Source organism: Somniosus microcephalus, chromosome 11, assembly GCF_052327205.1.
Source record: "Somniosus microcephalus isolate GS21.2 chromosome 11, FLI_Smic_1.0, whole genome shotgun sequence".
Lineage (NCBI taxonomy): Eukaryota > Metazoa > Chordata > Chondrichthyes > Squaliformes > Somniosidae > Somniosus > Somniosus microcephalus.
In genome coordinates, this window is record NC_140997.1 from 103,901,846 (window position 1) to 103,924,318 (window position 22,473).

Here is a 22,473-nt window from a genome sequence, read left to right on the forward strand (position 1 = left end):
ACGAACCTTTCAGCCAATCCATTTGTGGCTGGATGATACGGGGCAGATGTGTAATGCCTTACCCCATTCCTTCTCATAAATTTTTGAAACTCTTCGGACACAAACTGTGGTCCATTATCAGAGCAAATCTGCTCTGGCAAGCCGTTCCTGGCAAATATGGTCTGTAGGACTGCAATCGTTTTCTCTGTAGTGGTTGAGGACATTTTTTATCACCTCAGGCCATTTCGAGTGAGCATCCACTGCTATTAAGAACATTGAGTCCATGAATGGACCAGCAAAATCAATATGCACCCGTTGCCATGGAGAGGAGGGCCACTCCCATGGGTGTAGAGGGGCATGTGGTGGTGCATTTTGGACCTTCTGGCATCCTGAGCAGCTCTTTGTCAGGTCCTCGATGTGCTGATCAATCCCCGGCCACCACACATAAGCCCTAGCAAGGCTTTTCATTTTCACCCCTCCCAGATGACCTTCATGAAGCTCATTTAGCACTCACTCCCTTAACTTGGGTGGAATCACCACTCGGGATCCACACATCACTGTCCCCTGGCATACTGACAGCTGTTCTCTTCTGGATGAGAATGCTGGCAACAGTGAGTCGCCATGTGTTGGCCATCCCCTCACCGTCAAATCATATACCCGAGACCGTGTCGGATCATTGCGGGTCTCCTCCTCTATATCCGCGTTCGTTACTGGCAATCGTTCAATTATTGACGAATAAAATATCTCGATAGGGTCCACTGCTGGTACTTCCTCCACAGTAGGCAGTGGCAGGCGTGATAGCCCATCAGCGTTTCCATGCTGTTTTGTGCCTTTATATTCTATTTCATATTGATTCGCCCCTAGAAACAGGGACCATCTTTGTAACCGTTGTGCAGTCATCACTGGAACGCCCTTCTTAGGATTAAAGATGGAGACAAGTGGTTGGTGGTCAGTCAGCAAGGTGAACTTCTGCCCATGCAGATATTGGTTGAATTTTTTTACTCCCTATACTAGGCTGAGGGCCTCCCTGTCAATCTGGGCGTAGTTGCGCTCGGCTGAGGTTAGTGACCGAGACGCAAAGGCTACTGACCTCTCCAACCCGTCTGGGAATTTGTGCGACAGCACCGCTCCAATACCATAGGGTGATGCATCACATGCCAAACGAATTGGTAGTGCTGGGTTGAAATGGGCCAACACCTCTTTTGATGTGATCAATTCTTTACACTTCTGGAAAGCTCGTCTACGTTCGTCATTCCACTTCCATGGCACCCCTGTTTGCAGTAGGGTGTTCAGTGGGTGTAATACCGTGGACAAATTTAGTAAGAACTTATGGTAGTAGTTTACCAGCCCGAGGAACGACCTCAGTTGTGACACATTTTCCGGTGCTGGAGCCTTGACTACTGCCTCAATCTTTTCAGGGGACTTATGTAACCCCTCTTCATCGATGACGTGGCCACAATACGAGATCTGCTTCTGGAAAAACTCGCACTTGTGGCGATTAGCTCGTAGCCCATATTCCTTTAATCTGGTGAGCACCGTCTCCAAGTTGGCGAGGTGATCACTGTCATTTTCGCCCGTGACCAGGATGTCGTCCAAATAACACTGGGTCCCTGGAATCCCTTGCAGGACTTGATCCGTCGCCCTTTGCCAAATAGCCGGAGCCGATGCTACCCCGAACACCAGCCGGTTGTATTGGTAGAGACCTTTATGAGTGTTGATCGTGAGGTATTGTTTCGAGGCTTCTTCTATCTCCATTTGCAAGTACGCCTGGGCTAGATCAATTTTGGTGAAGCGTTTACCTCCAGATAGCGAGGCGAAAGTATCTGCAATTCGTGGAAGCGGATATTGTACCGTGTGAAGGACTGGGTTCACTGTCACCTTAAAATCCCCACAGATGCGGACCTTCTTTGGTTCCCCAGGTGCATTACTCAACGACCTCTTCATTACAGGAACGATGGGTGTAGCCCACTCGCTCCAGCCTACTTTGGACAGTACTCCTGAACGTTCCAACCCTTCCAGCTCTGCTTCGACGGCGGGTCTGATCGCATAAGGCACTGGTCTGGCCTTAAGAAACTTTGGGCTTGCATTTTCCTCTATTTTAATCGTTGCTGTTATGCCTTTTAGTGTTCCGAGTCCCTCCTGGAACACTTCTTTTGCGTCAGTTAGCATTTTTGACAGTCGTCCAGGTGTGACGTCGTCATCCTTTTTGGCCTCAACCTTCAGTGCCTGTATGGAATGCCAATCTAATTGTATCTTCCGGATCCATTCACATCCTAGCAGTGGTGGTCCTCCATCTGGCAATACATATATATCCATTTTAGGTATTTCCTGGTCTTTGTATATCACTTTCACCCTTATTTTTCCTTTGGGGTAGACTTTTTGCCCCGTGTACGTCTTCAAGACAATCTCTGCAGCTTTCAAGGGTATATGTGAGAATAGCCGCTTGTAGTCCCTTTGGTTTATGACTGTTAGGGCTGATCCTGTGTCCAATTCCATTTTCACTTGGACTCCGTCTATCTTGAGTGTAACCCAGATAGTCTGGTGATCCTCCATTTTGGTTACCTTATGTAGTTTCAGACAACCCAGCTCCTTGCTTCCGGAGTCTGTGTCACTTTTCTGTTCGTCTGAACTACTGTCCATCACCTTGTGTACCTTTTTGTACTTCTCCTGTGGAGATTTCTTGCTGTTGGTTTTCTTCCCAGACCTGCAGACTCTTGCTATGTGTCCTGCTTTTCCACACTGTCTGCACACTTGGTCCTTGAACCAACAATCCTTCTGGTCGTGTGTTGTTCTGCCGCAGCAATAACACTTCCCTGTTCCATAGGACATTTCATTGGTGCCATATTCTTGCGGTCTCCGTTGTATCTCTGCAGTGCCCCTTGCGGCTGCTTCATGTGATACTGCCATACTGAAAGCCTTGTCCAGCGTAAGATCCTTTTCTGATAGAAGCCGTTTCTGGGTTCCTTCACTTTGAAGCCCACACACAAACTTGTCCCTTAACGTATCTGCTAGTCCCACTCCAAACTGGCAGTGTTTCGATAGCTTGCGCAGTTCCGTTAAGTACTCAGCATTGCTTTCGTCTTTGTGTTGGTTCCTTTTATGAAACTTAAATCGTTCTGCTATCAGCAGCGGTGTGGGGTTTAAGTGGTCCTGTAGGATTTCTACTATGCTTTCGAAATTCTTATTCACAGGCTTCCCTGGGGTTATTAGGTTTTGCAGTAACCCATAAGTTTTTGCACCCATGGAATTTAACAAAACCAGTGCTTTCCTAGCATCTGGCACTTCATTCGCCCTGCAGTACACCTCAATACGTTCCACATATGTCGCCCAATCTTCGACTTCATTGTCGAACGTAGAGATACTGCCACTCTTCGGCATCCCTGGGTGTGATTTAACTGTCAAAAATGGCGTCTCCCGCGCTTTCCCTTCTTCTCCGCTGGCACAAAATGGCGTCTCCCGCACTTTCTTTTCCCGCGCTCGCCCCTCTTCTCCGCTGCGGCTTCTAAAAATGGCGTCTCTTACCGTTCACTATCGTTACACTATAGTTATCACTGTTAGATCGTTTCCCTATAGTTATCACTGTTCACATTGTTGTATCACTGTACGAGGTCGCCTCTTGTCACGCTGCTATACCTGGGCTGACCACTGCCGAATCCGCCCATGACTCCACCTACCTGCCCAGGTATAAAGGTGGTCGACTGGCTGGTATTCCTCCTTCTTGGATCCGATCACCCACGAGGGTGGGCTCTGTTATTTAGTCAATAAAAACCTATAGTTACTTTCTTAACTCGTCGCTTTTCATTGGACGAATTGATAGGTATATCAATTTTATTGACTAAATTTTAAAATGTCGTCACTTGAGCAGCCAAACAACCAGTCAACGGAGCAGCCAAACGACCAGCCAGACGCCCAGCTACAACAGCCACAGCAGCCGGCTTGGCTGCGAGCCCTCAAACCACCGTACCTGGATCTAAACCCACAAGCAACAAACGCAGCCCTCGACTTCAAACACTGGCTGTGCTGCTTCGAATCCTACCTGGAAGAATCCGGCGTCCCTCAGAGATCCAAACTGAGAGTTCTGACCGCCCAAGCGAGCCCTAAAGTATACGCACTCATCCAGGACATTGCTACTTACAAGGCCGCTATCAACCTACTGAAACAGCAGTACCGGAGCCCGGTAAATTCCATGTATGCCAGACACCTCCTAAGATCCCGCCCTCAACAGCCAGGAGAGTCTGTAGCTGAATTTTTACGGGCGCTACGAACACTCGGCAGGGACTGTGACTTTAAAGCAGTATCGGCTGCAGAAAACACTGAAGATAACATCCGTGATGCCTTCGTGAAAGGCCTTCGGTCCGACTACTCACGGCAGAGACTGCTGGAATCAAAGGACCTCGACCTGAACACAGCTGCAGCCTTGGCCTACTCCCTAGAAGTGACCCAGCGGGACCTCGAGGTGTATTCCAGGTACAGTTCGCGACTCTGGGACTCGGGCCCGACCCCGACCGCAATACCCCTCGTAGCGCCGCCCCCGGGACCTACCTCAGCGTCGGTGTCCCGGACCCGATCGGGACCGCCACCCCCGGTACCGGCTGCGACTTCGGACCCCCGCGACCGGGCCGCCGGCTGCTTCTTCTGTGGGCAGGCGCAACACCCGAGGTCGCGCTGCCCAGCCAAAAACGCGACGTGCTCCAGCTGCCTGAAGAAAGGCCACTTCGCGAAGGCCTGCAGAGGGAGGCCAGCAGTGCCTCATGCGAACTGTGGGGGCGGCCATCTTCTATCAAGGCCACAGATGAGCAATGGGGTGGCCATCTTTGATCCAGGCAACCGACGCCAGCAGTGCCTCATGTGGGTTGTGGGGGCAGCCATCTTCTCCACCATTTTGCCCCACCTCGTGGGCGCCTCCATTTTACCCACCACGCTCGACCGCCACCTTACCTCCAGACCTGACGACCGCTTCACCTACAGACTACAGCGACCCGCTCAGCCACATACTAGCCTCCGTCACACTAGACCAAGCTCGCCCGCATCAGCTGTCCAAGTCAATGATGGACATCAAAGTAGACGGCCACGCCACGACCTGCCTGTTCGACAGCGGAAGCACGGAGAGCTTCATACATCCAGACACGGTGAGCCACTACTCCCTCACTGTCCAGCCAACGCGCAACCGGATCTCGATGGCATCGAGGTCCCACGCCACAGACATCAGCGGCTACTGTGTTGTGACCCTGTCGGTTAAGGGCACGGAGTATAAAAACTTTAAACTCCTCGTCCTGCCCCAGCTATGCGCTGCCGTCCTACTAGGGCTGGATTTTCAATCCCACCTCCAAAGCGTCACTCTAGCATACGGTGGACCCCTCCCCCCGCTCACAGTCGACAACCAGCAGCCTTTAAATCGCCCACCGCGTAACACCTGCGGCCTATCCACCCTCAAGGTCCCGCCACCTTCCCTGTTCGCTAACCTCACCCCCGACTGCAAACCCGTCGCTACCAAGAGCAGGCGGTACAGCTCCGGGGACAGAGCTTTCATTAGCTCTGAGGTGCAGCGTCTCCTGAAGGAGGGCATCATCGAGGGGAGCAGCAGCCTCTGGCGTGCCCAGGTTGTAGTCGTTAAGACCGGCAATAAAAACCGCCTGGTCATCGACTACAGCCAAACCATAAACCGGTACACCCAGCTGGACGCATACCCCCTTCCCCGCATATCTGATATGGTCAATCAGATTGCTCAATACCGGGTATTCTCTACCATCGACCTTAAGTTGGCCTACCACCAACTCCCTATCCGCCCCGAGGACCGCCAGTATACCGCCTTCGAGGCGAATGGCCGCCTCTACCACTTCCTTAGGGTCCCCTTCGGCGTCACCAACGGGGTTTCGGTCTTCCAAAGGGAGATGGACCGGATGGTTGACCAGAACGGGCTGCAAGCCACGTTCCCCTATCTAGATAACGTCACCATCTGCGGCCGCGACCGGCAAGACCATGACGCTAATCTGGAAAGATTCCTCCGTACGGCCCAACGGCTGAACCTCACCTACAATAAGGAGAAATGTGTGTTTAACACCTCGCGCCTTGCCATCCTCGGCTGCGTAGTAGAGAACGGAATCATCGGCCCCGATCCCGAAAGAATGCGTCCCCTCATGGAGCTACCCCTTCCCCACTGTCCAAAGGCGCTGAAGAGAACCCTGGGGCTCTTCGCCTACTATGCTCAATGGGTGCCGAATTATGCGGACAAAGCCAGACCCCTCATGAAGTCCACCTCCTTCCCCCTTACGGAAGAAGCGCGCGCGGCCTTCTCCCTCATCAGGGGAGACATTGCTAAGGCCACTATGCACGCAGTGGATGAGTCCATCCCCTTCCAAGTGGAGAGCGATGCATCCGACTTCGCCCTAGCCGCTACCCTCAACCAGGAGGGGAGACCGGTGGCCTTCTTCTCAAGGACCCTACAGGGCCCTGAGATCCGACACTCTTCGGTCGAGAAGGAGGCCCAGGCGATTGTGGAGGCGGTACGCCGCTGGAGGCATTACCTCGCAGGCAAGCGATTTACCCTCCTCACCGACCAGCGTTCGGTCGCTTTTATGTTTAATAACAAGCTGAGGGGTAAAATCAAGAACGACAAGATCTTGAGGTGGAGAATCGAGCTATCCACCTATGATTATGATATCTTGTACCGGCCTGGTAAGCTGAACGAACCCCCTGACGCTCTATCGCGAATTACATGCGCCAGCGCGCAAATTGATAGACTTCAGACCCTCCACAACGACCTCTGCCACCCCGGGGTCACCAGGCTTTACCACTTCATTAAGGCCCGCAACCTGACCTACTCCATCGAGGAGGTCAGGACCATGACCAGGAACTGCCAGACCTGTGCCGAGTGCAAACCGCACTTCTTTAGGCCAGACAGAGCAAGCCTGATCAAGGCCACCCGCCCCTTCGAGCGCTTGAGCATCGATTTTAAGGGGCCCCTCCCGTCCTCTGACCGTAATGTGTACTTCCTCAACATTGTTGATGAGTACTCCCGTTTCCCCTTTGCCTTCCCCTGCCCAGACATGACCAGCACCACGGTCGTTAAATGCCTGAACGACCTCTTTGCCTTGTTCGGGTTCCCAAACTATATACATAGTGACCGGGGCGCCTCCTTCATGAGCGAGGAACTCCGTCAGTTCCTACTAGCGAGAGGCATCGCCACTAGCAGGACCACCAGCTACAACCCCCGAGGGAACGGCCAGGTGGAAAGAGAGAACGCGACGGTATGGAAGGCCGTCCTCTTAGCCTTAAAGTCTAAGGGCCTCCCAACCTCTCGCTGGCAGGAGGTCCTCCCGGCGGCGCTGCATTCCACCCGGTCACTACTTTGCACTGCCATTAACGCCACCCCCCATGAACGAATGTTTGTTTTCCCCAGGAAGTCGACTACGGGAACCACGCTACCAACCTGGCTGACCTCTCCGGGGCCTGTCTTGCTGCGAAAGCACGTGAGGGCCCATAAAACGGACCCCCTGGTCGAGAGGGTGAACCTCCTGCACGCCAACCCCCAGTACGCCTACGTGGCATACCCAGACGGGCGGGAGGACACAGTCTCCTTACGAGACCTCGCACCCTCGGGCACTCCGGAGACACCACCGCTACCCCCCCCCCCCCCACCACCCCCCCAATTCCAGCCCAGGTAGACGGTACGCCGGAACCCCAAGAGCCTTCGCCTACCTCGCAGACGCCAGCATTAACACCGGAGAACGCAACACCGCCGCTGCGACGATCAGACAGGCTTACGAGGCCTCCGGACAGACTGACATACCAGAACTGGTAGTACACTTCACCCCGCCGGACTCAAATCTAAACAAGGGGTGAATGTGGTAAACCACTTTTACCGTTCACTATCGTTACACTATAGTTATCACTGTTAGATCGTTTCCCTATAGTTATCACTGTTCACATTGTTGTATCACTGTACGAGGTCGCCTCTTGTCACGCTGCTATACCTGGGCTGACCACTGCCGACTCCGCCCATGGCTCCACCTACCTGCCCAGGTATAAAGGTGGTCGACTGGCTGGTATTCCTCCTTCTTGGATCCGATCACCCACGAGGGTGGGCTCTGTTATTTAGTCAATAAAAACCTATAGTTACTTTCTTAACTCGTCGCTTTTCATTGGACGAATTGATAGGTATATCACTCCCGCGCTCTTCCTTCTTCTCCGCGGCTCAATGGCGTCTCTTGCGCTCTCCCTTCTTCTCCCCGCGGACACTGTTCAGCTCTTGAGCCCTGGCTGTGCTCTGCGTGGTTTTTTTCTGTGCGCCTTTCCCGTTTCCGCCGCTTGGTCCTGAACCCGGCTGCTGCTTTACCCTCTCTCCGTTTTGTTTTTCCTCGACGCCGCTCGGTTTTCAACCCCCGGCTGCGCCCTGTGCGCTTCACCCTCTATCTTACCCCGTCGACGCTGCTCGGCTTTTTCTCTGCCGTCGGTCGGCTCCAGCCGCCGCTGTCCGGGAAGGGTCTGCGCTGTACCTGTCGTCAGTCTGTTGCTGATCATCGTGGCTGGGGAACCAAGCCCGGCTCTCCACAGCCTCCCCTGCGATGTTCACTCTCTGCCGGACGACTGGGCTGTTGCTCGTGGTCGATGCCCGTGTTTCTGGCCTCGACTTTCTTCCACCGCCCTCCCGGAGCGAATCCTCGAAGGGAAATGCAGAGTTGCAGGTAGATTCGAATCGATACTCGTCGCCACTGTTAGATCCGTGATTCTTTAAATAGGATGTTTCCCCAAGAACTACACGGATGCTGTAACTTAACAATCAACAGGTATTTACTAGAGTAGAGTAGTCTCAAGACTGAAGTACAGAAGCCTGCTCTGGCTTTATATACAGGTGTGGTCACTGCCGGTACTACAGTATACAGGAGCTGTAAAACAGTTCTCTCTTAAAGGTACATACACAACAGAGGACAAAAGAAAAACTTGTGAAAGATTGTTCGATCAAAGCCGTTTTAAAACAAAAGATGATGGGAGAAAGGATCAAAGATGTTCTAATGATCCAAAAAGGCATTCTCTTACCACGAAGAGCCAGGCAAACTTTTTCAGTGGACTCAAAAGAAATGGCACTATTTACATCTCTATTCTTGCACCTTAACAGAGAGGCTGGTCTGGCCAGGGACCTTTGGAACCCTACATGACTGGGGCACCAGAAACCCCCTCATTTACCACCTCCCTCCCTTCCCCCCCCCCCCCCCCGCCCCTCCACCTTACTGCATAGCCACAGCCAGGCCCGACCAAAGATCTGCCAGACAGACCGATGAGTGGGATTGCGTGTTGGTAATAACGAGAGAGGGGTAGAACGAACGAAGATAAACGCAGAGCGAAGACATGTCGGGCAAGAACCTCTGGTTAATAGAACATATCCATTAGACTGAAGCCTGGCTGTGGCTGTACAGTTGGGGGAGGGGGGGACGGAGTAAATGAGGGGTTTGAGGTACCGCAGTCATCTCGGGTTCATCCATTTCTCTTTTTTTGTTTGCTGCAACTTTCGGATTGAGGACAGCGATGCATTGTTCTCAAAACTTTCTGAGCATTTTGTCAGTGTCGTTAGTAAAAAGTTATCACTTGGGAGGTTGAAGCGAGCCTATAAATAAATGAATGATTGCACTTAAATATTACATTAGGGCTGTGTAGCATAAACCTCTTGTGTGCTATTCCTTCTTAATTTTGCTAGTTGTAATGTCAGTCCAGAATAAGAGACACCAGCATTGTGTATTAAGGTTCATGCTCCCTTGCTGCATTTGTGTGGATAATGTCCAATTTTTGTTGTGTTCAACAATCAACGCTTGAAGTTAATGTGCAATATTTTTAAACCAAGTTGGCAATGCAAACCAAAGTAAACTTTGGAAAACACAGCTCTATTGCCAATTAATACCTGTTCACAGTATAAACTGGGCTGTTACAAAGAACCTGTTTTGAGTACCTCTGCTCTGTGGTGCGCCAGAGCTTGCATGCTGAATTTAGACTTACAGTGGTTCTATCTACATAATGTCACAGAAGAAAGGTACGTGTTCATGAATACATAAACCAGATTCAGCTCAGACCGAGGAGATTACTTTCATTTTGTTTCTTTTGAGAATGGACATGTTGGGAACTGTTGTGTCCGTAAACTGAACTGTCACCCTCGTCATTTCATGCCTATTTTATCTGATTCGTATAACCCTGTGAGTGACTTCCTGCCCCTAGGAAGTACTTGGGTTTAGCTCTCTCAACAGCAGTTCAATCCCTTGTCAAGCTGTAAAGGTTCAGTAGGTATTTGGTAACCATTTCTTTTTACATTGAGGATCCTGTATGGTTTCAGATTTTCTCTCCTTCAGTGCTGATGCCTGAACGTGGAGTTTATTTCGGGACATTTCATGCTGTATTAGTTAGCTTTGGTTGCAGCTGATGAAAGTCCAAAATAAGGGACAAAAACGAGCTCCCATAATGCAGAACACCAAAGACAGGACAATGAATCATCGATCATAAAGTCACTGTGAATTGTACCCCAATGTATGTTGCTTTGTCCCTTTGAGAAGGCACAGAGTGAGCGCCAGGTATTTCCTCATTGTGGGGTGGGGGAGGACCTATGTGCTCACACCATGGTGGTTATCAAAGCACAGCAGTAAAAGCGTCTTGGGAGCAGGCTGACCAGTTGCCTGGGGTTGATTTCCTGCCTGTGTGCAGTTGGTTGATCTACATTAGTCTGGCAGTAGCGGGTGCTGCAGTGTCCCTGAGCTAGGAAGGAAATTCGACCATGGTTCCTGCACCTGCAGCCTCTGGTTGAATTGAGAGAGCTCAGCATTGATGACTCTCTTGAATGAAAAGCTTGCCAAACTCCGTGTCTAGACTTGTACATGAAAAACAGTCAGTTGGATGAGGTGTCTGAGGGTGACTGAAACATAGTAAGTCATTGGCGTCAGGAGAGGAAAGGGGAACATTAGTAACTTCTCGAGAAACTTGTATTCTTCCCTCTGTCACTCTGCTGGAGTGTTTGTAGATGTGTTTGTAGTCCTGGTGCCATGCACAGCCACTCACTGTAGATGTGTTTGTAGTCCTGGTGCCATGCACAGCCACTCACTGTAGATGTGTTTGTAGTCCTGGTGCCGTGCACAGCCACTCCCTGTAGCACTATCGCATAGAACGCACCTCTGGCTGAAACCTCGATGAAAAATGCTTTAATTGTAAATGTGCTAAATGTGGACATTGAATGCCTTTATATAAATATAATACGTAAGTTGAGTTGCTGTATTGTGCTTGGTGATATTCAGCAGTGTATTCTTTCATACAGTACTACTCTGGAGTCTTGGAACTCTAAATGAAAACTGATGCTTTGAAGCAACATTTCATAAAAAATCTTGTGCTTTCACAATTGATATTTACACTTTGCTGAAACGTCTCCACATGAATACTTGTTCCAATAAAAATGTGAAAGATATGAATGAAGGTTTTTGAATATTTTTAATGCAGTATAGTTAGCTGTTACTTGGCTTTGCCAGGTTTCACTTAAGCAAACTGTAAAACACTGCCTTGGCCAAAGTGGCAGTAAGTGAACAGCAGCAGTATTAACTGCAGCTTCTGCTGGTAACTTGGGTTTCTCTGCTGTTTTTTCTATTTAGCATTTTCATAACTCAACACACAGTGAATATGCCAAGTGTCTGCACTCTGACATCACGACATGCTTTACCAAATGCCTCTCTCTCTCTCGCTCTCTGAAATAGGCTTTGTGTCCTCGGATATATACGTTGCATTGTGTTACCCATGGGTGGCACAATAAGAAGGCTGTGGCTATCTGACAGACAAATATATCATTATCACTTCATCTGAATTGTTCTGCTTCATTTGTTCATAAGTCTGCCATTTAAAACCTGAATGTTTTACGTAATGCTTTGCTCGTGGAATTATTTTTGATTTACTCGTCTCTGACGTTGTCGAGTAAGATTTGAAAAATTTCGAGTAACAAGCTCAGTCTTAATTTGATTTAAAACCACAAGACATTGATTTATTTTTTCCTTCTGTCCCCTGAATGTTTGCCAACTCCTCAGTTCTAGTGTTTTGAGTTCTTGCCAGCAGTGAGTAGTGGTAATGTCAGGGAAATGGATAGTTTCTTTCTTTTCGGCTGTTTGCTGCTGACAACTCTGGGCATGTTCGAGCAAGGTTTCCATTGAGTTTGAACGCCACTGGGTCAGTGTTTCATGAACACTGTAGTCAAAGCGTTATCCTATATTATACTTGTGAAAGCAGATACACGCTAACACCAGTCTTTATTATGGTTAGCTGCTAGGAACAAGTCAAAACTTCTGTAGTACTGCCAAGTGACCCAGCATGAAAAGAACCTAACATAGCAAGATTTATGAAGTTTTGGATCTATTTTCAAGGGACTGTGCAGTTTGAAGAAAACATGCTTTGAGAGCAGACTCTTTCTGCTACCTTTTAACTGATGTATACACACGTTCCATAATTCCATTTTAAGAATGATGAACTGTAATGTAAGCAGTGCAGTAATGGCCACAATTTTTGCTTTTCCTTATTTGCTGCCTCTAATCTCAGCCTCCCTCTTCAGGCTGGAAGCAAGTAGTTAGCCCCTTGATAGCTTCTGATTCTCATACTGGCTTGCAGATTGATCAGTAATCAGATTCATTGATTGGAAGAGGAGGCAGCATTTTGCTGTTGGCAAAGGATTCATTGCACGCGCTCGTGGCTTAGTTAGTTAGTCTGTTAGCCGCAATCATATAAAAGTCACAAGGTCTTAAATTACTGCAATTCTAGCATTTTTTTGTTGAACAAAATCAACATCAATGAAGATGTATTGCTGATGACAGCTGTGCAAAATACCACCAGTTGGGGAAGTAGGTTATGTGGAGAGAAAGAGAGGTGTTGTGGGGAAGGGGAAACTGAATACCTCGATAAGTAAATGACCAGATTTAAAAAGAAAGTCACTGGTCTTCAACTCAACATTAAGTGGTGATTCAAATGAGGCACGGTGGCATAGTGGTTAGCACTGTTGCCTCACAGCGCCAGGGACCCGGGTTCAAATCCGGCCTCGGGTGACTGTCTGTGTGGAGTTTGCACATTCTCCCCGTGTTTGTGTGGGTTTCCTCCGGGTGCTCCGGTTTCCTCCCACAGTCCAAAGATGTGCGGGTTAGGTTGATTGGCTATGATAAATTGACCCTTAGTGTTAGGGGGATTAAATACGTGGGGATAGGGTGGGATATGTGTTGGTGTAGGGGTTACAGGGATCAGGTGGGATATGTGTCGGTGCAGGCTCGATGGGCTGAAATGGCCTCTATCTGCACTGTGGGGTTTCTGTGATTCTGTGATTTGCTTTCTAATTTGCAGGCTGGTGTTAGACAGCAGGCTGTGCAGCAAAGTGATACATGAACAGTATTCACACCTACTCTAAATTCTGGCGAAACAGATTGTGAGGTTGTCGTAGATTAAGCATACTGGGACTCTGCGCTCTCCTTTATTTTTGTGGTTTAAAATAGGTTGCAGAAGGGACGTGGCGAATTCAGTCTTGCCATTCTGAGGATTTGCACCGTGTGTACGAGATCTTGAAAGCACCTCCACCGCCACCTAGTGGAAAGACTTTGCAATACCAACACCTGCTCAGAAATTGTTCACAAATGGTGCCCAGTTACTGACTAACTGGTATTGCGAGGCAACAAGCTGTTTATACGTGGGATAAACTTTACCTGGCTTTTCCTTTCCCACCCCTCCCTTCAACAAAAATGCTTGGTTTGAAAAGCTGACCCTGATTTACGATTGAAGTTCGCCATGTTGCTGTTTTTCTTTTGCACTGCGGAATTACTGCTTCACTGCAGAAACAATTTTTTTTAAATTTTTTTTAACTTGATCATTGCAATGCCATCCCTATCGAAATAGGACTTCAGTGTCTACCGGTGTTAATCCAAATGCTGGCTCTGCTCAACACAATTTCAGCATTTCACAATAGGGAATTGTTTGGCTGTTCTTGATTTGAAATAATGGCTTATAGTTAGTTGCATTAAATATATTTGAACTGGGAGTATGTACTAATAAAGGCTAAAATGGAACTGTTTTTCGTAGTTCTCATTTACCGACGGCATTCAATTGGTCAGCATTGGTTTGAGCTGGTTAAAATGTAAATCTTGCCATGGGCCATATCTGAAGAACGGTTGTCATTTCCATTCTCCAAATCCTACTCAAATGCTGCTGGAGGCGCTATTTTAAAGAAGAGCAGGGGAGTTCTCCCTGGTGTCCTGGGCCAATATTTATCCCTCAACCAACATCACTAAAACAGATGATCTGGTCATTATCACATTGCAGTTTGTGGGAGCTTGCTGTGCGCAATTTGGCTGCCACGTTTCCCTACATTACAACAGTGACTACACTTCAAAAAGTACTTCATTGGCTGTAAAATACTTTGGGGCGTCTTGAGGTGGTAAAAGGCGCTGTATAAATGCAAGTCTTTCTAAAGGCTGTTTCGATAAACACTACTCACTTTTGGATAGGCTTTGAGGAGGTGTTCAGGTATATATTTGTATACTGTTGAGAAAGCCAAAAGGGTTGATTTACATTTTGTTTCCGCTCCACAGATGTTCTAAAAGTAGGAAGTTTTCTGTCTCCACCACTGCTGACACAAGAGATCAAGGCTGTGAAGCACAAACATCGCAGCCCTTATTACTGTGAGCAGCTGCTGCAGCATATTCAGGCACTCGGCAGGGACTCCAGCTAAGACTAGAGCCTGACGTTACAATTGGAGATAGGATACAGATGCTGCGTTGAATCACAGTGGAAAAACATGCACGTGGTATTTATAGAATAAAGATGAAAGGGGCAAAACTTGAACGTGTATTTTAATATCGAAATACAGTCAATGATAGGATTGCGTTGATGGGTATCTAAAATTAGCTGAGAAATATTGGTTTATAATTCTTCAATTTGCTTAAATTCTCAGCTTTTTAAGAAAGGAAGTCAAGAGGTCTCTGCAGGACATCTTTATATCAAATCGCCGGTGGTTCGCAATAGTGCTGTCCTAATCTCTAAGTGATTTGAAAGAGCAATACGTTTTTCAAACTTTGTTTTTGCCTTGTATGAAATGGGGGCATTTGAAAGGACACATGAAGCACAGGAATGTACTGTTCGTACGACTTCTGAATTGATGTTGGAGCCCAGAGCATCGCACTGGTGGAAAATGCTGGCAATACACATCAAGACGGTTGGTGTTTTGTGAAGAAAAAGGAAAAGTTTCGCCCTTGTGTCCTTTCTCCTGAAGATGTTGATTGGGCTGCGGTGTGCCTCTGACATATTCAGATTTGATTTCCGATGCCCAGCAATTTCTGTTTTTTTCTTGTTAGTAAATCGGATGCCTTTTTTCTCTTGCACTATTGTTGGGTAAAGGAGGGGGGGTTAATATATTAATTTATCTTTCACATTTTTGTTCCAAGTAACCTTGTTTTAAGAAGTTGTCTGTTTCAATGTTGTTCTGTGATTTTAGTATCCTAAGTTTTTGGAATCGTATTTTTTTTCTTCAGTATGCATTTTTTTTCCCCATGAAGTTAGATTTTTAATTTCTGATTATATTCCTCACGAAGATCAGTCACTAAGCTGCAGTATTCATGGTTCCTCGACCGATTTTTTTTCACCATTTTGTGAATTTTGCTAGAATATCGTTACTGGTTGGTAATTGAATATTTTTGCATTTGATACTATATTGTAACTGCAGTGTCAATATTATGCCTGATTTGCATTTTTACACAGAATTTTATAAGTTTGCTATTTACAATAACAGCCCTTTCAATATCTTTGGAATATACAAAAAAAACCTTAATTGAAGATTTCAACCAAGGCTCTAGTGTTTTGACTATAAGCTTTACAATAAAAATAAAATCTTGCTGTAGATATTTTGTGTAATACATAAGAACATAAGAAATGGTAGCAGGAGTCGGCCATACGGCCCCTCGAGCCTGCTCCGCCATTCAATAAGATCATGGCTGACTTTCTACCTCAACCCCACTTTCCTGCCCGAGCCCCATATCCCTTGATTCATATTACATTGTTGAAAAAATATTGACGGGTGGGAGAAATTCTGTTGGAGAATGAGACTAGACACACGGTCGATTCTGGCAGTGAAGAAATCATTCGATGACTACAAAAATGACAGCACAAGACATTTGGATCGAAGCCTTGACCGACATTTATATTTGGACTTCCTCTGGCAGAAACCATCCTGGCGAGGAGGCTAAGATTGGTGTGGGAAAGGATTCTTTCACTAGTATGTACCTGCTGTCAAAGGGTGGATTTCTCTAAATAAGGGAATTTTGGTAGGTAATAAGAGGAAAAAGTTCCTCAACTCATTTGATATATCCCACACATACCATGGATAAGGTGTATTCAATTGAGAAAATCCAAAGGAAGCCCTATCCTTGAAAACCTTAGGCTGGAACCAAAGGGCCTTCCTTTCAATTACCTTGTATAAAAGTACATCCACTTGCTGCCCTCTTTGTTTCTCTCCTGTCCCACCATTGGCGTCTGTCACACTTGTGATCTGCTGTTGCCTGAGCTGCATCTTCCAGTGTGTTGAGCGTAAATATTTCCTTCAATAAAGACATGCAGGGTTTTTCTTTTTTTATTTCTCTGACCCTAGTGTGTTAGGTCCTGATGACAAATTTTAGTTCGAGTATAAGGGAGGCTGTTTCCTGTCGGTGATCTCCAGTGGCTTTGGTGCCTCCTCCCTCGTGATTTTTTGCTTCCTTCACATTCTGCAAATGGTTCCAGGGGAAACATAGAAGATAGGAGCAGGAGTAGGCCATTCGGCCCTTTGAGCCTGCTCCGCCATTCAATGAGATCATGGCTGATCATCCGAATTCAGTACCCTGTCCCTGCCTTCTCCCCATATCCCTTGATCTCTTTAGCCTTAAGAAATATATCCAACTCCGTCTTGAATATATTTAATGAACTGGCCTCCACCGCCCTCTGTGGCAGAGAATTCCACAGGTTCACCACTCTCTGGGTGAAGAAATTCCTCCTCATTTCAGTCCTAAATGGCTTTCCCCTTATCCTTAGACTATGACCCCTGGTTCTGGACTCCCTGGCCATCAGAAACATCCTTCCTGCATCTAGTCTGTCCAGGCCTGACAGAATTTTATAGGTTTCGATGAGATCCCCTCTCAATCTTCTAAACTCCACTGAGTATAAGCCCAATTGACACAATCTCTCCTCATACGTCATTCCTGCCATTCCAGGTATCAGCCTGGTGAATCTTCGCTGCACTCCTTCCATGGCAAGAACGTCCTTCCTCAGGTAAGGCGACCAAAACTGCACACAATGCTCAAGGTGCGGTCTCACCAAGGCCCTGTACAACTGTAGCAAGACATCCTTGTTCCTGTACTTGAACCCTCTTGCTACGAAGGCCAACATACCATCTGCCTTCTTAACCGCCTGCTGCATCTGCACGCTTACCTTCAGCGACTGGTGCACAAGAACACCCAGGTCTCTCTGCACTTCCCCTTCTCCCAATCTATTGCCATTCAAATACTAATCTGCCTTCCTGTTTTTGCCACCAAAGTGGATAACCTCACATTTATCCACATTATAGTGCATTTGCCATGTTTCTGCCCAATCACCCAACCTGTACAAATCGTACTGGAGTTTCACGACATCCTCCTCACAGCATACTCTCCCACCCAGCTTTGTGTCATCTGCAAATTTGGAGATATTACATCCAATTCCCTCGTCCAGATCATTAATATATATTGTGAACAGCTGGGGTCCTAGGACTGATCCTTGCGGTACCCCACTAGTCACTGCCTGCCACTCGGAAAACGACCCGTTTATTCCGACTCTTTGCTTTCTGTCCGCCAACCAGTTCTCTATCCAAGTCACTACCTTGACCCCAATCCCATGTGCCTCAATTTTGCACGCTAATCTCTTATGTGGGACCTTATCGAAAGCCTTCTGAAAGTCCAAATACACCATATCCACTGGTTCTCCCTTATCTATTTTACCAGTTACATCCTCAAAAAATTCCAGTAGATTAGTCAAGCATGATTTACCTTTTGTAAATCCATGTTGACTTTGTCCGATCCTGTCACTGCTTTCCAAGTGCTCTGCTATTACATCTTTTATAATAGACTCTAGCATTTTCCCCACTACTGATGTCAGGCTTACTGGTCTATAATTCCCTGCTTTTTCTCTACCATCTTTTTTGAATAGTGGGGTAACATTAGCTACCCTCCAATCCATGGGTACTGTTCCAGAGTCTATCGAGTTCTGAAAGATGACCAGCAATGCATCTACTATTTCTAGGGCCACTTCCTTAAGTACCCTGGGATGTAGATTATCAGGCCCTGGGGATTTATCGGCCTTCAGTCCCATCAATTTTCCTAACACCATTTCCCTACAAATACTGATTTCTTTCAGTTCCACCCTTTCATCAGACCCTATGTTCTCCGGCATCTCTGGGAGGTTATTTGTGTCCTCTTTTGTGAAGACAGAACCAAAATATGTATTTAGTTGGTTTGCCATTTCTTTGTTCCCCATTATAAATTCCCCTGATTCTGACTGCAAGGGATCTACGCTTGACTTCACCAATCTTTTTCTCTTCACATATCTATAAAAGCTTTTACAGTCAGTTTTTATGTTCCCTGCAAGCTTACTCTCATATTCTATTTTCCCTTTCTTAATTAATCCCTTTGTCCTCCTTTGTTGAATCCTAAACTGTTCCCAACCCTCAGGATTATTGCTTTTTCTGGCCAATTTATATGTCCTCTCCTTGGATCTTATGCTATCCCTAATTTCCCATGTTAGCCACTGTTGAGTCACCTTTTTTGTTTTATTTTTATGCCAAACTGGGATGAACAAATTCTGTAGCTCATCCATGCAGTCTTTGAATGTTTGCCATTGCCTATCCACCGTCAACCCTTTGAGTGCCATTCCCCAATCAATCCTACCCAACTCGCTCCTCAGACCATCGTAGTTTCCTTTATTTATATTAAGGACCTTAGTCTCTGAGTCAACTACTTCATTCTCCATCTTAATGAGTGGAAAATGCAGTGCCTCAGATATCCTCTAGGCTCAGGCACGTGTCTGTGCCAGGGATCAGTCAGAAAATAGGCCTTGATCTTCCCTCGGCCATTCCTTTAAAACAAGGAAAAAGATCATTGGGATGTGACTGGTCCAGCCACAAATAAATGTCCCATGTGAAGCTTCACAATGTTGGGAACAACTGCAAATCACTAATCAAACTATCTTCATGGCACCAACCCAGGTGGCATGACTTACCTTATTGTTCACTAAAATATCAAAGGGTCAGTGTTCCTGTGATTTCTCTCATTGAATGACTAGGCAGGATGTGCAAGATAACAACACGAGCATTATCCCCCATCTCTGCACAGGCTTCGTATTGTATGCAGGTCTGTTACCTGGGTTTGGATCTCCAGAAGTATTCTCAATACCTGAAGCCAAGCCAACAGAATGCCTTGAATAGAGCTGAACACCAACACTTACCCCACTGTCTGTTCCATTAACATGGTACCAACAGGGCATCTTGGTGCAGGATAATTCAGTCCAGTGAGAGCTAAAAGGGCTAAATAGTCATTTCTTGTTCTGACCTGCATGTTGTCTTTTCACAATGTTTTTATAGCCGGAGCATAGAATGTTCTATTCAAGCCAATGAATATTGACAACACAGGTTATTGTGGTTGTTTTCACCTTTTCTCAATGTGTCACAAAATTTATCTCTTGTATAAATCTAAAATCAGAATAGGGAATGAATTCAAACGAAAATAAAATTGTTTCGCAATAGTTTCAGTGCAAACCTCATAATATTGCCCACCTCTACCCTGACCTCAGTCCATCTGCTGCTGAAACGCACATTTGTGCCTTTTGTCACCTCCATACTTGACTATTTCAGAGGTCTCTCAGCTGACCTCCCATCCTCCACCCTCTGTAAATTTCAGTTCATCCAAAACTCTGTTGCTCGTATCCTGTCTGTGCTCGGTGCCCTAATATCTCAAATTTAAAATTCCCCCATGGTCTCGCCCCTCCCTGTATCTGAAATCTCCTTCAGCCCTAGAAGCCTCTCCATTACTCTTATGCATCTCCCATCCCTGCTCCTTTAAGGTCTTCCTTAAAAACCACCTCTTTATCCAACCCTCCTAATATCTCCTCCTTTGTCTTTCTGCCCATTTTTCCATTACATAGGATATACGGCACAGAAATAGGCCATTCGGCCCAACCAGTCCATGCCGGCGTTTATGCTCCACTCAAGCCTCCTCCTGCCTTTCATCATCTAGCTCTATCAGCATAACCCTCTAATCCTTTCTCCCTCATATGCTATCTAGCCTCACCTTAAATGCATCTATACTATTTGCCTCAACTACTCCCTGTGGTAGTGAGTTCCACATTCTCACCACTCTCTGGGTAAAGAAGTTCCTTCTGAATTCCCTATTTGATTTCTTGGTGACTCTTTTATATTTATGGCCTCTAGTTTTGCTCTTCCCCACAAGTGGAAACATTCTCTCTGTATCCACTCTATCAAAACCTTTCATAATTTTAAAGACCTCTATTAGGTCACCCCTCAGCCTTCTATTTTCAAGAGAAAAGAGACCCAGCCTGTTCATCCTTTCCTCATATGTATACCCTCACATTTCTGATATCATCCTTGTAAATCTTCTCTGCCTCTATATCCCAATATGGCAACCAGAATTGTACACAGTACTCCAAGTGTGGTCTACCAAGGTTCAATACAGGTTTAGCATAACTTCCCTACTTTTCAATTCTATCCCTCTAGAAATAAACCGTAGGGCCTGGTTTGCTTTTTTTATGGCCTTGTCGCTACTTTTAGTGATTTGTGTATTTGTACTCCGAGATCCCTTTGCTCCTCTACCATACCCAGGCTCGCACCCTCTAAGAAATAAGTGACCTCCCTATTCTTCCTACCAATATGTAATACCTCACATTTATCTTTGTTGAATTTCATTTGCCAATTATATGCCCATTCTGCAAGTTTATTAATGTCATCTTGTAATTTGTTGCAGTCCTCCTCAGTATTGACTCCCCCCCCAATTTGGTGTCATCCGCAAATTTAGAAATTGTGCTTTTGATTCCAAAGTCTAAATCGTTAATATAAATTGTGAAAAACAGTGGTCCCAGCACTGATCCTTGTGGAACACCACTACCCAACTTCTGCCACTGTGAATAGCTACCCTTTACCCTGAGTCTCTGCTTTCTGTCTTGAAGCCAGCTAGCTGCCCATTCTGCTACTTGTCCCCTGACTCTGCATTCTCTGACCTTATTCATTAGTCTATTATGTGGTACCTTTTGAAAATCTAGATAAATTACATCTACTGCATTACCCTTGTCTATTCTCTGTTGCCTCTTCAAAAAAAAATCAATTAGGGTGGTCAAGCAAGCCTTTCCCTTTTGAAATCCATGCTGACTATTCATTATTATATTTTTGGCTTTTAGATGTTCTTCTATTTTCTCCTTTAGTAGGGATTCCATTATTTTTCCTACTACTGATGTTAAGCTGACTGGTCTATAATTCTCTGGACATGTTCTATCTCCCTTCTTAAATATAGGTAATGTCATGAATCTTACCATTCATGCAGAAATGACTCATGAGATAACACTGGGCAGCCAGCTGGTGGCGCCGTCCAAGGAAAGTATAAATACCCGGGCGTGGGCCCAGCTTGCTCAGGACATTTTTGTAACCAGGAACTAGTGATGTAACTAGAAACTCATGGTTGTGAAACAGTTGATTAAAGCCTTGTTTTATACTCAAACCAAGTGCTTAGTAGTTTTCTTACGTCAGGCATTATGTCAGCTATCCACCAGTCCTCTGGCATTACACCTTTTTCTAATGAATTATTAAATATTAATGCCTCTGCTATCTCTTCCCTAGATATTTTTTAAATGTGCAGATGTAATCCATCCGGACCTGGGGTTTTTTCTCTGAGTTTGATTATTTTATTTAATATATTGTGGCAGAACCATTGAATGACTCTGGCTAACTGTATATAATTCTCTTTAACGATGTTCTAACACCAGCCTAAGCCTGTACCATTGTGTTAGGCATTACTGTGTTTTGTATATAGAGTTTGCATGTACGGGGCGTGGCCCCTTTAAGAGCGCGGGAAAATGCGGGCAAACACGATGACGTCATGTTGCAAACCACGTGACTGCCCAGGCAGTCCTCGTGGCATCTCCATTGAGTAAAGACCTGGTTCATTGTTCTCCTGTGTCGATCTCAGTTATTCGTAGGAATTCGTCAATTCCAACATTGGTGACCCCGTTTTTGTGAACGTTTTCACAGAAGAAGCGCACAGCATGGAGGCAAATGCCGTTTCACTAAAGCTACCGCAGTTCTGGGAGCAGCAAGCGCCCTCGTGGTTTATTCAGGTCGAGGCCTATAAATTGGGATAGTCAGAGTGTGAAAGGCTTAGAGGGTGCAGAATTCTTAAAGTGCATCCAGGAGAGCTTTTTGAGCCAACATGTAGAAAGTCCTACAAGAGA

At 46.4% G+C, this 22,473-nt stretch overlaps 1 protein-coding gene across 3 annotated transcripts in view; it reads left to right on the top strand.

Annotated features, from left to right (window-relative positions):
- The window catches only part of dnaaf5 (dynein axonemal assembly factor 5), a 279,409-nt gene extending 257,216 nt beyond the window's left edge, over nucleotides 1-22,193 (top strand). Inside the window, exons 13-14 of one of the 3 annotated variants that reach the window (XR_015079991.1) lie at nucleotides 14,553-14,767; nucleotides 14,915-22,193. Coding sequence is in view for 2 of the 3 variants with exons in the window: in XM_086001141.1 (XP_085857267.1) it covers nucleotides 14,553-14,692 (140 nt within the window). In the remaining variant the exon portion in view is untranslated. Of the gene's footprint in view, nucleotides 1-14,552 lie in introns of all 3 variants that reach the window. The other 2 variants (XM_086001143.1, XM_086001141.1) reach the window with 2 other exon arrangements.
- Nucleotides 22,194-22,473: the final 280 nt, after the last annotated feature.